Source organism: Nerophis lumbriciformis, linkage group LG04 (assembly GCF_033978685.3).
Source record: "Nerophis lumbriciformis linkage group LG04, RoL_Nlum_v2.1, whole genome shotgun sequence".
In the NCBI taxonomy this organism is placed as follows: Eukaryota; Metazoa; Chordata; class Actinopteri; order Syngnathiformes; family Syngnathidae; genus Nerophis; species Nerophis lumbriciformis.
The window spans coordinates 37,328,488-37,344,199 of NC_084551.2; the positions used below are offsets into that span (position 1 = coordinate 37,328,488).

Genomic DNA, 15,712 nt, shown 5'->3' on the forward strand with positions numbered 1-15,712 from the left:
TTGCCTAGTACAAGCATATGACCCTTGATTAGGTACACCTGCATAGTTGCTTAGTACAAGCATAGGACACTTGATTAGGTACACCTGCACAGTTGCTTAGTACAAGCATAGGACATTTGATTAGGTACACCCGCACAGTTGCTTAGTACAAGCATAGGTCACTTGATTAGGTACACCCGCACAGTTGCTTAGTACAAGCATAGGACACTTGATTAGGTACACCTGCACATTTGCTTAGTACAAGCATATGACCCTTGATTAGGTACACCTGCATAGTTGCTTAGTACAAGCATAGGACACTTGATTCGGTACACCTGCACAGTTGCTTAGTACAAGCATAGGACATTTGATTAGGTACACCCGCACAGTTGCTTAGTACAAGCATAGGTCACTTGATTAGGTACACCCGCACAGTTGCTTAGTACAAGCATAGGACACTTGATTAGGTACACCTGCACAGTTGCTTAGTACAAGCACAGGACACTTGATTAGGTACACCCGCACAGTTGCTTAGTACAAGCATAGGACACTTGATTAGGTACACCTGCACAGTTGCTTAGTACAAGCATAGGACATTTGATTAGGTACACCCGCACAGTTGCTTAGTACAAGCATAGGTCACTTGATTAGGTACACCCGCACAGTTGCTTAGTACAAGCATAGGACACTTGATTAGGTACACCTGCACAGTTGCTTAGTACAAGCACAGGACACTTGATTAGGTACACCCGCACAGTTGCTTAGTACAAGCATAGGACACTTGATTAGGTACACCTGCACAGTTGCTGACTACAAGCATAGGTCACTTGATTAGGTACACCTGCACAGTTGCTGACTACAAGCATAGGACACTTGATTAGGTACACCTGCACCTTTGCCTAGTACACGCATATGACCCTTGATTAGGTACACCTGCATAGTTGCTTAGTACAAGCATAGGACATTTGATTAGGTACACCCGCACAGTTGCTTAGTACAAGCATAGGTCACTTGATTAGGTACACCCGCACAGTTGCTTAGTACAAGCATAGGACACTTGATTAGGTACACCTGCATATTTGCCTAGTACAAGCATATGACCCTTGATTAGGTACACCTGCACAGTTGCTTAGTACAAGCATAGGACACTTGATTAGGTACACCTGCACAGTTGCTGAGTACAAGCATAGGACACTTGATTAGGTACACCTGCACAGTTGCTAGGTACAGTGTTTTTCAACCACTGTGCCGTGGCACAGTAGTGTGCCGTGAGATACAGTCTGGTGTGCTCTTGGAGATTATGTAATTTTACCTAATTGGGTTAAAAAATATTTTTTGCAAACCAGTAATTATAATCCGCAAATGTGCCGTTGTTGAGTGTCTGTGCTGTCTAGAGCTCGGCAGAGTAACCGTGTAATACTCTTCCATATCAGTAGGTGGCAGCAGGTAGCTAATTGCTTTGTAGATGTCGGGAACATGGTTTGTCGTGATCACAATATGCAGACGACAGCGGGAGGCACCGTGCAGGTAAAAAGGTATCTAACACTTTAACCAAAAATAAATAAAAGGCGAGTGCTAAGAAAAGGCATTGAAGCTTAGGGAAGGCTATGCAAAACGAAACTAAAACTGAACTGCCTGCAAAGTAAACAAAAACAGAATGCTGGACGACAGCAAAGACTTACAGCGTGTGGAGCAGAGGGCGTCCACAAAGTACATCCGTACATGACGTGACAATCAACAATGTCCCCACAAAGGAGGATAGCGTCCGCACAAGTGGAATATTCTTGATTGCGAAAACAAAGCAGGTGCGGTGAATAGCGTTCAAGGAAGACATGAAACCGCTACAGGAAAATACCAACAAAAGAGGAAAAGCCACCAAAATAGGAGCGCAAGACAAGAATTAAAACACTACACATAGGAAAACAGCAAAAAATTCAAAATAAGTCACAGCGTGATGTGACAGGTGGTGACAGTACACCTACTTTGAGACAAGATCTATAGTGTATGCATGCTTGGTTATGGTTTAAAGTCATATCCAACAATTGTGAGAACTACTTTTTATTGTCAGTATCGGCTACTGAGTTTCATTTTTTAATGTTTTCTGCTGGTGGTGTGCCTTTAGATTTTTTCAATTAAAAAAATGTGCCTTGGCTCAGAAAAGATTGAAAAACACTGTCTTAATACAAGCATTGGACACTTGATTAGGTGCACTTGCACAGTTGACTAGTACAAGCATAACCTATTTGTTCACTTTTTAGCTGCATATAACATACATACGTATTACAACCATGCCTGCATTGTTCCTTTTTTTTAATTTAAATTTTTACACATTTTAGATGTGATTTATTGATAGAAAAATATGACAAATACAAAAAGGCAAGTGTCCCATTGCCAGGAAGTTAGTTTGGCGTGAGTCTATATTAAATATCCATGACAACGTGACCACTAAATGTGTTTCATCCCTCAAACAAGAGAGTGCATGTTAGCTAAATCACTTTTAATAATCCATATCTATAATGTCCGCCAGCAATAAGGTCACCTGTGTGTGCTATAGCTATGATACTCAGTCCCCTCGGCTTCAGAAGGCCCCGATCTCCGTGCCCCAGGGCCTGTAGGGCTTGGACAGGGCGGAAGGGGGGGCGATTGTGCCGAGGGTCGCCGGGGAGACGAGCGGGAAAGCGCCGAAGGAGAGGGGGAAGGCTGACAGCGAGGAGAGGGACGACAGGAGGGGCGGCGACACCTTTGGCCCTTTGGGGGCCCTGAGAGACTCGGCGGGGGGCAGGAGCCTGGACGCCCCCGAGACCTCGGCGGCGGAGGAGGATGTGGAGGACGGACGACTGTTTCCTCTGGATGCGGGGGTCCTGCCCTGGGGGGGTTGGAGCAAGAGGGGATGGGGAAGCGGAGCCCCGTAGGCGGAGCCCCAGGCCAAGTGTTCTAGTCCGGCCTGCACTTCCCTCTGGGAGGCGTAGTTGCTCAGGTGGGACACCAGGCGGAGGCGCAGGGGGTCCGTGCTGTCCCGACCCTCCATGATGCTCAGGAAGCGAGCCGTCTCGGCCAAACACTCCCTGAAGCCCAGACTGCGGTAATCCTTTGCCAAGGTCTGAGCCTCAAAGAAACCTGGCGGTGATGGAGGCACACAATTAGGAACATATCATACCTTATCATACTAGAACATATCATACTGGATCATGTCATATCATATCACACATATATGATGACGTCACATGTGATGTACCTCACACCATAATATAGCATACCATACTCTATCAAACGATAACATATCATACTGTGTGTGCTATCATACAATATTATAGCATATTGGTACTTTAACTTTATACCATACACTATCAAACGATAACATGTTATACTGTGTCCTATCGTCATATCATATTATAGCATATCATACACTATCAATCTATAACATACACTGTGTCCTATCGTCATATCATATTATAGCATATCATACAATATCAAACAATAACTTATCCTACTGTGTCTTAACATCATATCATAATAAAGCATACTATACACTATCGAACTATAACATATCAGACTGTATCCTATCATACCATAGTATAGCATACCATAAACCATGGGTGTCAAACTCTGGCCCGCGAGCCAAACTAACTCTTCCGGGACGCGACAAGGTGGGTGTGGGGGGGGGGGACATTTGGTGGTTGCGGGGGTGTATTTTGTAGCGTCCCGGAAGAGTTAGTGCTGCAAAGGATTCTGGGTATTTGTTATGTTGTGTTTATGTTGTGTTACGGTGCGGATGTTCTCCCAAAATGTGTTTGTCATTCTTGTTTGGTGTGGATTCACAGTGTGGTGTGTATTTCTAACAGTGTTAACGTTTTTTATACTGGCACCCTCAGTGTAACCTGTATCGCTGTTGATGAAGTATGCGTTGCATTCACTCGTGTGTGCGAACAGAAGCCACACATATCTTGTGACTGGGTCTGAATGATGCTAGAATGGATGAAAAGCGGACGTGACGATAGCTCGTAGAATACGTTAAAGGCAGTGCATTTAAGGCACGCCCCCAAGACTGTGGTCCGGGTGGACGAGATATAATGACTGATGAACACCTTTGTTCGATAATGAAGGTTGCCTCAGCTCAAAGCCTGAGCCCCGACATTAATGAACTAGCATCCAAGAAAAGATGGCAGGTATCTAGCTTGGGCACATCAGATTAGATCAGTGTGTTGCAAACTGAGCAGTTTAAAGTCCTGAATGGTTGGTTTATTCATTGTTATTTTATTTTCAAATTTATTAGCCTGTGGAAAAAGTTAATGTTGATATTTACCTCAGAAGGCTGCAAATAAAAAAGAGGCATTCAATTTTTATTTAAATTGTATTTGATATGCCATTGATATTGTTTAATTATTATTATTATTATTCGAAACTCGATTTTGCATGTGACTATAGAGTTATATAAGCCTTGCTTGTTCAATATTCAATGCAAAGCTTGTTTGGGTCCCTATTAAAAGGTTAATTTGTTCAACCTTGGCCCGCGGCTTTGCTCAGTTTTAAATTTTGGCCCACTCTGTATTTGAGTTTGACACCCCTGCCATAAACTATCAAACGATAACATATACTGTGTCCTGTCATATAACATACCATACACTATCAAACAATAACATACCATACGGTGTACTATCATATCAGACCATAAGATAGCATACCAGACCCTGTCATACAATGTATATTGCATCATACTGTATCAACCCTATCATAGTATGTATCATGCTGTGTCATACAATATATATTGCATCATACTGTATCAACCCTATCATAGTATGTATCATGCTGTGACATACAATATATATTGCATCATACTGTATCAACCCTATCATAGTATGTATCATGCTGTGTCATACAATAGTTAGGAAGCACAACGTGGACAAACTCTGAACTGGTGGCTAAAAGAGTCAGGGTGGGGCTGAGGGTGTTATATAGGTGAACACACCTGCCCTCACTGATTAGGCCCAATTTGGGACGAACAACGGTTCTCAAAAGCTGGCTGTTAGAGACATTTACAAGGTATGATCTCCAAGCCTGAATCCACTGTAGCAAAACTGACGGATCTACAAGCTCAAATGTGAATACTTTAAAGACTTGTGATGGTTTATTTATGGTGTATTTACAAAAAAAAAGCATTCTTAATCCCCCGCGTCAAATTGGTCCCAGCTTGTGGGAGTGGAAAAATGCTATTTTCTGGCAGAGGAGGTTGTCAGTCATGTGTCCATGCATCACCTAACATCTACTGAGGGGATTATTTTGATGATGATAATCTGTTGTGTTGGAACCGCTTAAATGAGTTTGGTTGCTTTGCTAATTGATTTTGCTAAATCTGTTTTGATGATTTAATTCTTTACTTTGACATATTTCATTATTGACATTTGATTGTGAATACATTTATTTTGTTTTAATGGATAATTTATCTTCGGATTAAGTTTAAATATGCTTATTTTGATGAATTATTTCGGCCTACGCTTGATTTAACGCATGCGACTTTGAAATTGATTTAGAATCTATGTTTACTATTCCTCATGTGTTACTGTTGCAGATTTTGATGCTTGGTTTCCTGTTGATTTGTTGTTCACCTTTGACACTTTGGGGTTTAAATAAATGTTTGTAAACTGTTAACAACTGCGTGCCTTGCCATCCTTGATTTGAAAGTCCTGTTTGCAAAGGTTACATTACCTTCACCCGGGGTGTGACAATATCACATCCTATCATACTATATATAATACATCATACTGGTTAGGATACTGTAATATCACAACATAATAGAGCATAACCTACCCTATCACGCTGTACACAATGTGACATAAAATAGCATATACCATACCCAATCATACCAATATGCACCATACTGTGTCATATTATATCACGCCTAGCATTGCATATCATACCCTATCATATACAGTGATACCATAGCAATATCATATTATAATAGAATGTGTCGTTATAGCCTTTTACATCATTTAGTTATATCGTATTCATGTCATATACGTGATTGTTTTCTTTATATCATACCCTGTCATACAATCTTATGCAATAATATCATATCTTTTCATATCATTTCATTACATCATACCATTTTATATATTTATGATATCTGTGATATGAGCGTATCATGTCAGAATGCATCTTACCTTTACCTCCAGATGCATGCAGCATCTTCAAATGGTCCACCGTCATTTGCAGGATTTCGGCTTTTTCCAGTTTGGCTGATCCCTGCACAGTTTGGCAAGTTGCAACATCGGATTAGTGCAAGCCTGGGCAATTATTTTGACTCGGGGGGCCAAATTTAGAGAAAAAAATGTGTCTGGGGCCAGTATATCTATTTTTAGGAACACTAATACAAAGCCTCACAATAATGTCTGATTGAATGCTAAAAACGTTATGACAGACTGCCTCAAAAAAACGTAATGGAATTTTAAAATTTTCTATGAACGATAAAACACTGAATATTGACAAAATATGAATGTCACGCCTTCTTTTGATCGACATATTTTACAATCAAGTGAAACGCAACAAAAATGCAACAAACAGTGAAATATGAACGCAAAGGGTACAAAATAAACCCACCTACAATCTGATACATCACTAATCTTTAAAACTTTGTTGTGAAAATCTCCTTCCGTGTCTGTGGAAACGCTTCCCGCCCACACTCCTTGGTGCCTCGTCTGAGCTGCTGTGACGTAGATCACCATAGTAACTAATTAGATGACCATAGTAACTAATAGGGCTGTGAATCTTTGGGTGTCCCACGATTCGATTCAATATCGATTCTTGGGGTCACGCTTTGATTCAAAATCCTTTTTTTTTTCAATTCAACACGATTCTCGATTCAAAAACGATTTTTTCCCGATTCAAAAGGATTCTCTATTCAATCAATACATAGGATTTCAGCAGGATCTACCCCAGTCTGCTGACATGCAAGCAGAGTAGTAGATTTTTGTAAAAAGCTTTTATAATTGTAAAGGACGATGTTTTATCAACTGATTGCAATAATGTACATTTGTTTTAACTATTAAATGAACCAAAAATATGACTTATTTTATCTTTGTGAACATATTGGACACAGTGTATTGTCAAGCTTATGAGATGCGATGCAAGTGTAAGCCACTGTGACACTATTGTTCTTTTTTTTTTTTTTAATCTAATGATAATGTCTATGAGGGATTTTAATCACTGCTATGTTGAAATTGTAACTAATATTGATACTGTTGTTGATAATATTCATTTTTGTTTCACTACTTTTGGTTTGTTCTGTGTCGTGTTTGTGTCTCCTCTCAATTGCTCTGTTTATTGCAGTTCTGAGTGTTGCTGGGTCGGGCTTGGTTTTGGAATTGGATTACATTGTTATGGTATTGCTTTGTATTGTTTTGTTGGATTGATTAATAAAAATAAAAAAAATAAAAAAAATAAAAATGACTAAATGAAAAAAAAAAATCGATTTTTTAAAAATGAGAATCGATTCTGAATCGCACAACGTGAGAATCGCGATTCGAATTCGAATAGATTTTTTCCCACACCCCTAGTAACTAATTACATTACCATAGCGACTGGTATATCATCCATAAGCGCAGATTCCAACCATTGAAATACTTTGTATAGTTGAAGACTTACGGTCATTAGAAAACATCACTGCACATCATAATGGCAGCTACACTTTCCATCTTAAAGATCTGAAACAATTATTTGGGACCGGATTGAAAAGCTTAACGGGCCGCATGTGGCCCCCGGGCCTTAATTTGCCCAGGTCTGGATTAGTGTTTGTCCAAAACAGGTCCCAGGTCAGTTTTCACTAGCTGACAAAGATGTTTAATAGGCGCAAGCAAAAAGAGCACAAAGCAATTGTATCCCTCATTAAGCATTTTGGTATTTATCTACAAAAAAGTAAGAAACCCTCCAAAAAATATGTAATACTGTCCATCCATCCATTTTTCTACCGCTTGTCCCTCCCGGGTGTCAGTATGAATGTAAAAATGAATTGTTACCTGTTTCTCGAACGCACTTGGCACCAGTCTTCTCAGCTCAGACAAACTGTTGTTGATGCGGTCGCGTCTCCTTTTCTCGATGATCTAGAATCGATTTCCAGAGTAAGAGAAGAAGTACTTCGAGTAGTAGGACTAATAAAAAGTACTCACTCCTCTGCGTCGTTTCCTGGCTTGAACCTGAGTGGTCGTGGAAGGTGACGTGGAGTCGTGACAGTCAGCAGGACTGCAACACAGTAAGAATATAAGAGTACAAATATATAGTCAAGTTAAGAAAAAAAAGCTTAACAAACCCATTTTCGTCGCCGCTGTCTTTCTCCACTTCGATGTTGTCGTCCAAGTCGCTGTCTGACGAGCTGTAAGTTTGGCTTCTCTTCATGTTTCGACCACACGACGTGCGAGCTGTGACAGCAGCTCTCAGCAGGGACTGTCTTTAAACTCGCTCCTTGGGCTCCGAGGGGGCGGGGCCTCGCCGACAAGTGGGAGGGGCTTGAGCCTGCACAGTTTTGATTTCAATAGGAGTGATGTCAGGTCAGGGTATATTGTGTTTTTGTTGTTACTTCTTACATAGAGTACTTGTTTAGTTAATATTAACATTTGATGTGCACGGTATTAGCAATTTAACTGCATGTTATACAAGTATGACCAGAAATATACAGTATGTGACATTTAAAAAGTCTAACTTGTGGGTTTGCGTTGATGCATTTTTTTTTGTTATGCTAACCTAGATTAAAAAAAAAAAAAAAATACAGCTCTATATGGTACTAAAAGTAAAAGCAAATATAATATGATACATTTTTATGTTAAATTTTTTTGGAATAAATATGGTTTATTATAATTTTTTTTAAATTGAACTGAAAGTGTTATGGTGCACAGTTTACAACTAATCACAACTACAGATTTATACATAGTTAAAAGTCAAACCACAAGTTTATAAATAGTAAATTTTTATAATGTTATGAAAAATGTTTAGGTACAAATGTTTTATTTTATCTTTACTATACAATTATAAAAAAGAAAAAAAAGTATAGTTTTTATAATGCAATGAAAAATGTTTAGGTATGATTTTACTTTACTATCAAATTTAGTAATTTCCTGTCTACAATCTACAAACAATTTTTTAATTTAATTTTTCTGTTACTATTGTTATTATATATATATATATATATATATATATATATATATATATATATATATATATATATATATATATATATATATAGTATATGTATGTATATATATATATATATATATATATATATATATATATATATATATATATATATATATATATATATATATATATATATATATATATAGTATATGTATGTGTATATATGTATATGTATATATATTAGGGATGTCCCGATTCGGTTTTTGCCCTTCCGATCCGATACCGATATTGTTTTTGCACTTCCGATCTGATACCGATACTGACCGATACCGATACTGACCGATACTGGCCTATCCGAGCATGTATTAAAGTTTAAAGTTATTTAGCCTACTTAGTTGTCAGAATCATGTTGAAAAGGGTTTTAGTACTCTTGATAACAACTAGCCAGCTGAATTAGGGGAGTTTGAATAATACACAATGGTTGGTAACAAGAAACTGACCTGTTTATTCAAGGATAAACACAAAATAGACAAAATTATACATGACAAACAGAAATGGCATCATTGAACTAGGGCTGGGCAATATGGCCTTTTTTTAATATTGCGATATTTTAAGGCCATGTCACGATGCACCATATATATGTGGATATGTTTAGTCCATGTCCCGATACACCATATATATGTGGATATTTTGCCTTAGCCTTGAATGAACACTTGATGCATATAATCACAGCAGTATGATGATTCTATGTGTCTACATTAAAATATTCTTCTTCATACTGCATTAATAAATGCTACTTTTAAACTTTTATGCAGAGAAGGAAATCACAACTAAAAAAATCACTATTGTTTTCATACGGTGTTGATCTGGAAATGTTTGCCTCGGCATTTTGATGGTGTGGGCGTGTGGCACCGAATGGAGTCACAATATTTGAACAATGATGACGAAAACTGTTTTCTCTGTCGTGTCCGTGTGTCAAAAATTGTTATGCGCTTATTTTTTTATTTGATTTTGTGCGTGGCATAGATTTGCTATGCGCAATTGCACAGGCGCGCACCTTAGAGGGAGCGTTGCTAGCACAGCTGCGCTAGCATCACAGCTAACGTTAGCCATGCTGCTACCCCTCTGCTCGGGGAGGACGTATACGTATGTGACGTATGACGTGACAGTATGTGACGTGTGTAAGAAGGTGCGCTTGCTGTCTGTGAGAGGTAGACACAGGAAAGAGTGAGAAGAGCCTGTCATGTAATGCCAGCAGCTAAAAGCAACTGCGTGAGAATCCACAGACCTGTGGATGTGTTGAAGGAGTGCTGGAAAATGCGGAACAGAAATTAGGGAGCAGCAGAAAAGTGGAATGTATTATTTAGATAGGTGCGTTGGAAAACACGGACCGGAGTTTTTTAAAAAACTGGATCTGGATCGGCATTTTCCCATGCCTTGCCGATACGCATTTTTTGGCAAATATCGTCGGCCGATCCGATCCAAATATCGGATCGGGACATCCCTAATATATATATATATATATATATATATATATATATATATATATATATATATATATATATATATATATATATATATATATATATATATATATATATATGGCAGCACGGAGGGGTTAGTGCGTCTGCCTCACAATACGAAGGTGCGGGGTTCGATCCTGCGCTCGGGATCTTTCTGTGTGGAGTTTGCATGTTCTCCCCGTGACTGCGTGGGTTTCCTCCGTGTACTCCGGCTTCCTCCCACCTCCAAAGACATGCACCTGGGGATAGGTTGATTGGCAACACAAAAATTGGCCTTAGTGTGTGAATGTGAGTGTGAATGTTGTCTGTTTATCTGTGTTGGCCCTGAGATGACGTGGCGACTTGTCCAGGGTGTACCCCGCCTTCCGCCCAATTGTACCTGAGGTAGGCTCCAGCGCCCCCCGCGACCCCGAAGGGAATAAGCGGTAGAAAATGGATGGATGTTTCTGATTTACCAGTTGTTGTTTTTTACAGTTAATAGTGAAAATATTTATGCACTTTATTTTTGTAATGGGTTTCAAATAAGCTTTCAGAAACACATTAAAGAGAACATATGAAAAAAGAAGTCATGGTATCGGTGTGACTGCCCTGCCTTTACTTGGTATCGGGTTGATCCTAAAATGTCAGTATCGCCCTCCCTTACAGTACGACTCAGTCTGCAGTTGATGTGATCATCAAAGGATCCCTGCATTTCCTTCCTCTCGTGCATCATGTTGTTAAAAAAAAGATGGTTGGGTTCCCACTGCCTGTTCTTCCTGGCTTGAAGCCTCTTTTCAGCTGGCCGTCAGCGGGCGCCTCTTCGCCGTTGTGGCGGACACACGGCCTATTAGCCGAGCGTGGTGTTCATTTGTTCATTGTCCGCCGTCAGCTGTGTGATCCGCCACAGAGCTGAATAGCTTTGGGGAGGCCCGACAACATTAGCGAGGCGCTCTCCTAGGAGACTGCAAACAGGTCAGCGGAGCGAGCTTCCCAGGGAATCATTCATCCACAAATCAGAGCGCACGGGGCTGGGAAACCGGGAGGAAGCCACGTTTTGAAAGGCTCAAGCTACATGCTAGCGGCTTTTGCTTATGAGCGACACGAACAAACATTCCCCCTGACTTATGTACACTGTGGACTCATGGAAGTGTGTCACAGTGTGGGTCTCGGGTGGTCTAGTCAAGGTGAGAACATTGTGACCGCGCTAATGTGCCGGGGTCAAAGAGCAGACTATTTAAAAACACAGTAGCTTTCAATGTCTGTGTTGCGGCGTGTAACTGATACATTAATGTTTATATATAAAAGTGTTTATGCCGTCACCTGAGGTGGTACTGCTTTATTCTGTACTCCCACCCCCTTTTACTTTGACAGGAGGCAGGCTTGTTTTACTCATGAACTAACTTACATAACTTTAAAGCTAGTTAAACGGATCATTCTATCGTTGTCCAATGAAAAGCGTGCATCCCCAAATGCAATAGAAAATAACATTACAAACCATTAACATAACATTATAAAACTCAAATTAAATCAGAAAATGTATAATTTTGAGAATTTGTTTATATACATATATATATTTATATATGTATACTGTATGTATATATATAATATATATATATATATATATATATATATATATATATATATATATATATATATATATATATATATATATATATATATATATATATATATTCAAATATATTTATATATACCGGTATATATTTATTCAAATATATATGTATACTGTATATATGTATTAAAATATATATCTATATTTATTCAAATATATACATCTATATATATATATATTTAAATAAAAATATACATTCAAATGTATATATATATATATATATACATATATATATATATATATATATTTAAATATAAATATACATTCAAATGTATATATATATATATACTTAAATATATATACAGTATATATATTTAAGTATATATATATAAATATATATATATATATAAATATATATATATATATATATATATATATATATATATATATATATATATATATATATTGCAAATTATAATTTATTTTTTAAGAATAACAGTTTGGACTATTATTGATATTATGATATTATTGATATCATGACTTTTTTAATGTATGTCTTCTTCATTGCTTTGTAAATTTCTAAGTATTGTAAAGCTGGCAGTGGGTTGGAGTTGCTATATTTTCTTTTACTAGATTGATTAACATTTTGTGATTTTTGAAGATACAATTTTCAAAATAATTTAAAAAAAAAGTTTTTCTAGTATAACTCGTACGTCAGCAAACAAGAGGAGGTTTTGTAATCTATATCTTGTTTTAAAAAAGTTTTTTTTTATAATTTATATACCAATGTATTACGAAAATCGTGTTTAATTGATAACCGATTCCTAATGGAATCATCACCCCAACAACTGGAATCGAATCATGAGGCGCCCAAAGAGTCCCACCTTTAATAAATAGTCATATTTCCCAAAGCGTTTTCCCTTATACCAGGGAAAATAAACTTTTGATTTTTTGGTGAAAAAATTGTATAACAAGTCAAGTCAAAATGTACTGAACTATAGACAGATTAATGCATATTTGAAGTAATACTTTGGTACTGTCACACTTACAAGATTGCGGCTTCACTTCATCGCAGATTCTTTTTTTTTGCCTGAATTAAGCATTTTCAAGCATAACAATGGCTAAATGGACTAAAATATATAACTATATTGGCCACTAAATAACACCCAAACAAACAATCAGAGCGCACACTTCTGTATTGTGGCTATTGATTGGCTCAGCCTCAGACAGCATCCAGTCCCGCCTTTAAGGTGACTAAGCGATGATATACATGTCTAAAGGACTCTCGTAATGGTAAAGAATATATTTAAAAGTTATTTTTCATGATGTAGCTATACAAATATTTGATTTATGAATAACAATTCCTATTTCGGGGAAGCACGAAATCAATCAACAGCGATAAACAAGGGTTCACTATACCTTGATTTTCTTGCGATTCGTTTTTTTGGTGACAATTATTGCCAGACATATGTCTTAGTTTTTGTACGACACATCTTTATAAATAAAGTTGATTTGATTTGATTTGATTGCACCTTACAAACTAGTCTGTTTACTCACATATCATGACGCAGGCTCGAGTGCCCAAAGAAAGAATCCAAGTTTATGTGGAAAAAATGGCCAGTGTGGCTGTGTTTGATGCACAATAACCCATAATGGGGCCAAAGGAAGTTCAGAAAGTCAAATTTGAGAATGCTGCTGTGGGGATGCGTGGTTGTGCCCAAAGTGCTGTCTAACGCATGCTTGAGATGGCCTCGGTCGACGTAAACAAAGTCATGTGAGCACACAGTCGTCGTCCCTGCATTCCTGGCTATAAGAAAGCACATGTGCCAACACTTGGATAAAGAAGGTGAATTCAAGAAAGAACTCAAGAGTACAAAAGTGTGGCGCTCTCCTCCCCCTCCTCTCATTGCTGTTTTTGCCAACAAGAGTGTTCAGTAAAGGTAAACATTATAGACTAAGGCCCAGTTTACACTAAGCCGGATAAGGTTATCCAGGGTAAATCACACCTAACCTTAGCCATGTCCACACACAACAATGCCACCGTTTAAGACCCCCGCCCCCCTCCGTCCGCCGGGACAACGCGACCTAGTATGCATGCGCGCAAAATGCGCACATCATAGTCACCTCCAGTGTTGCTTTGTGCGCAAGTTCTTAAATGGAACTTATGTGAACAATATCCAGTGTTGTGGTATTTCAATGAACTGGAATCCAGTGTGCTGTGGGGCCCTATTGTAGTGCATCACACCTGAGACATCATAAATTAATCAAATCTGTATTAGACACGTAAACAATGTGATAAAGAACATTAAACATTGATCAATCTCAAGATCTACATATCTGGTCAGGACACTCCTCACTCTTTTGTCTTCACCTTCATGGTCCATTCCTTTTTGGTGACTCTATATCAGTGGTTCTTAACCTTGTTGGAGGTACCGAACCCCACCAGTTTCATATGCGCATTCACCGAACCCTTCTTTAGTGAAAAATAAAATGTTTTTTTTTTTCAAATTCAAGACAAAATTATATGGTTTTGATAACACTTTAGTATGGGGAACATATTCTAAGTAACAAAGACTTAATTCAGAGTTATTTGGACACTAAGGGAACATATTCTAAGTGATAAAAACTTAATTTAGAGTTATTTAGTTAGGGTTAGGGTCAGGGTTAGAGGGTTAGGGTTATAATAAGGCCATGCCGAATAAGGCATTAATAAGCAGTGTTGGGACTAACGCGTTACAAAGTAACGCCGTTAGTTTCGGCGGTAACTAGTAATCTAACGCGTTATTTTTTTATATTCAGTAACTCCGTTACCGTTACTACATGATGCGTTACTGCGTTATATTACGTTACTTTTTATGTAGTATAAAGTGTGTTTTATCGGAGGGCTGCTGTGTCATCGTTCTGATTCTTCTTGTGTCACAAGCCGGAGAAGAGAGAGAGACATGCGCTCTGTGTGGGTGTGTCTGAGTGTGAGTGTGGGGAGCGAGGGGGGGGGGGGGCGTGTCTGATCATGGCGGAGCCAGAAGTCGAGTTTGCTAACATGGAGATATTTTCACTACTTTTCTTTTGTCGAGCACAAAGAAAATAACATTTCAGTTAAATGTAAATTGTGCTTTGGATCAAAGATGCCATCTACTGCCCAAAACAGCAATTCAAATCTGCTGAAACAAGCTACATAGCAACATGCTTCGACGAAGCTAGTAAAGAGAGACAGAGACTCTGATGCCACTTCACCTCCACCACCACCACCATTCACCGCTGAAGGTACACACTCTGTCAATAAATGTTCCCTCTAATTGTTCATGTGTGAGCAAATGCAAAAAGTCCCTGAGCATTGAGTGGAGTCCATGTGAGCAACTTTAGACGTGCACACTGTGGCTACACCAGCAGCCCACCTGTCCCAAACCTCACTAAATAACAACTTACATCTCCATCCATCCATCCATTTTCTACCGCTTGTCCCTTTCGGGGTCGCTGGAGCCTATCTCAGCTGCATTCGGGCGGAAGGCAGGGTACACCCTGGACAAGTCCCCACCTCATC

At 38.6% G+C, this 15,712-nt stretch overlaps 1 protein-coding gene across 2 annotated transcripts in view; it reads right to left on the reverse strand.

Annotated features, from left to right (window-relative positions):
• Nucleotides 1-2,065: 2,065 nt before the first annotated feature.
• Nucleotides 2,066-15,712, reverse strand: part of LOC133601424 (hairy/enhancer-of-split related with YRPW motif protein 1-like) — a 57,643-nt gene continuing 43,996 nt past the window's right edge. The window contains exons 2-6 of one of the 2 annotated variants that reach the window (XM_072913017.1): nt 8,279-8,481; nt 8,139-8,211; nt 7,989-8,072; nt 6,144-6,219; nt 2,066-3,096 (exon numbers count right to left, since the gene is read on the reverse strand). In XM_072913017.1, coding sequence (XP_072769118.1) covers nt 2,558-3,096; nt 6,144-6,219; nt 7,989-8,072; nt 8,139-8,211; nt 8,279-8,364 — 858 coding nt within the window. In that variant the 5' untranslated portion in view covers nt 8,365-8,481 and the 3' untranslated portion in view covers nt 2,066-2,557. Of the gene's footprint in view, nt 3,097-6,137; nt 6,220-7,988; nt 8,073-8,138; nt 8,212-8,278; nt 8,482-15,712 lie in introns of both variants that reach the window. The other variant, XM_061954509.2, reaches the window with a different exon arrangement.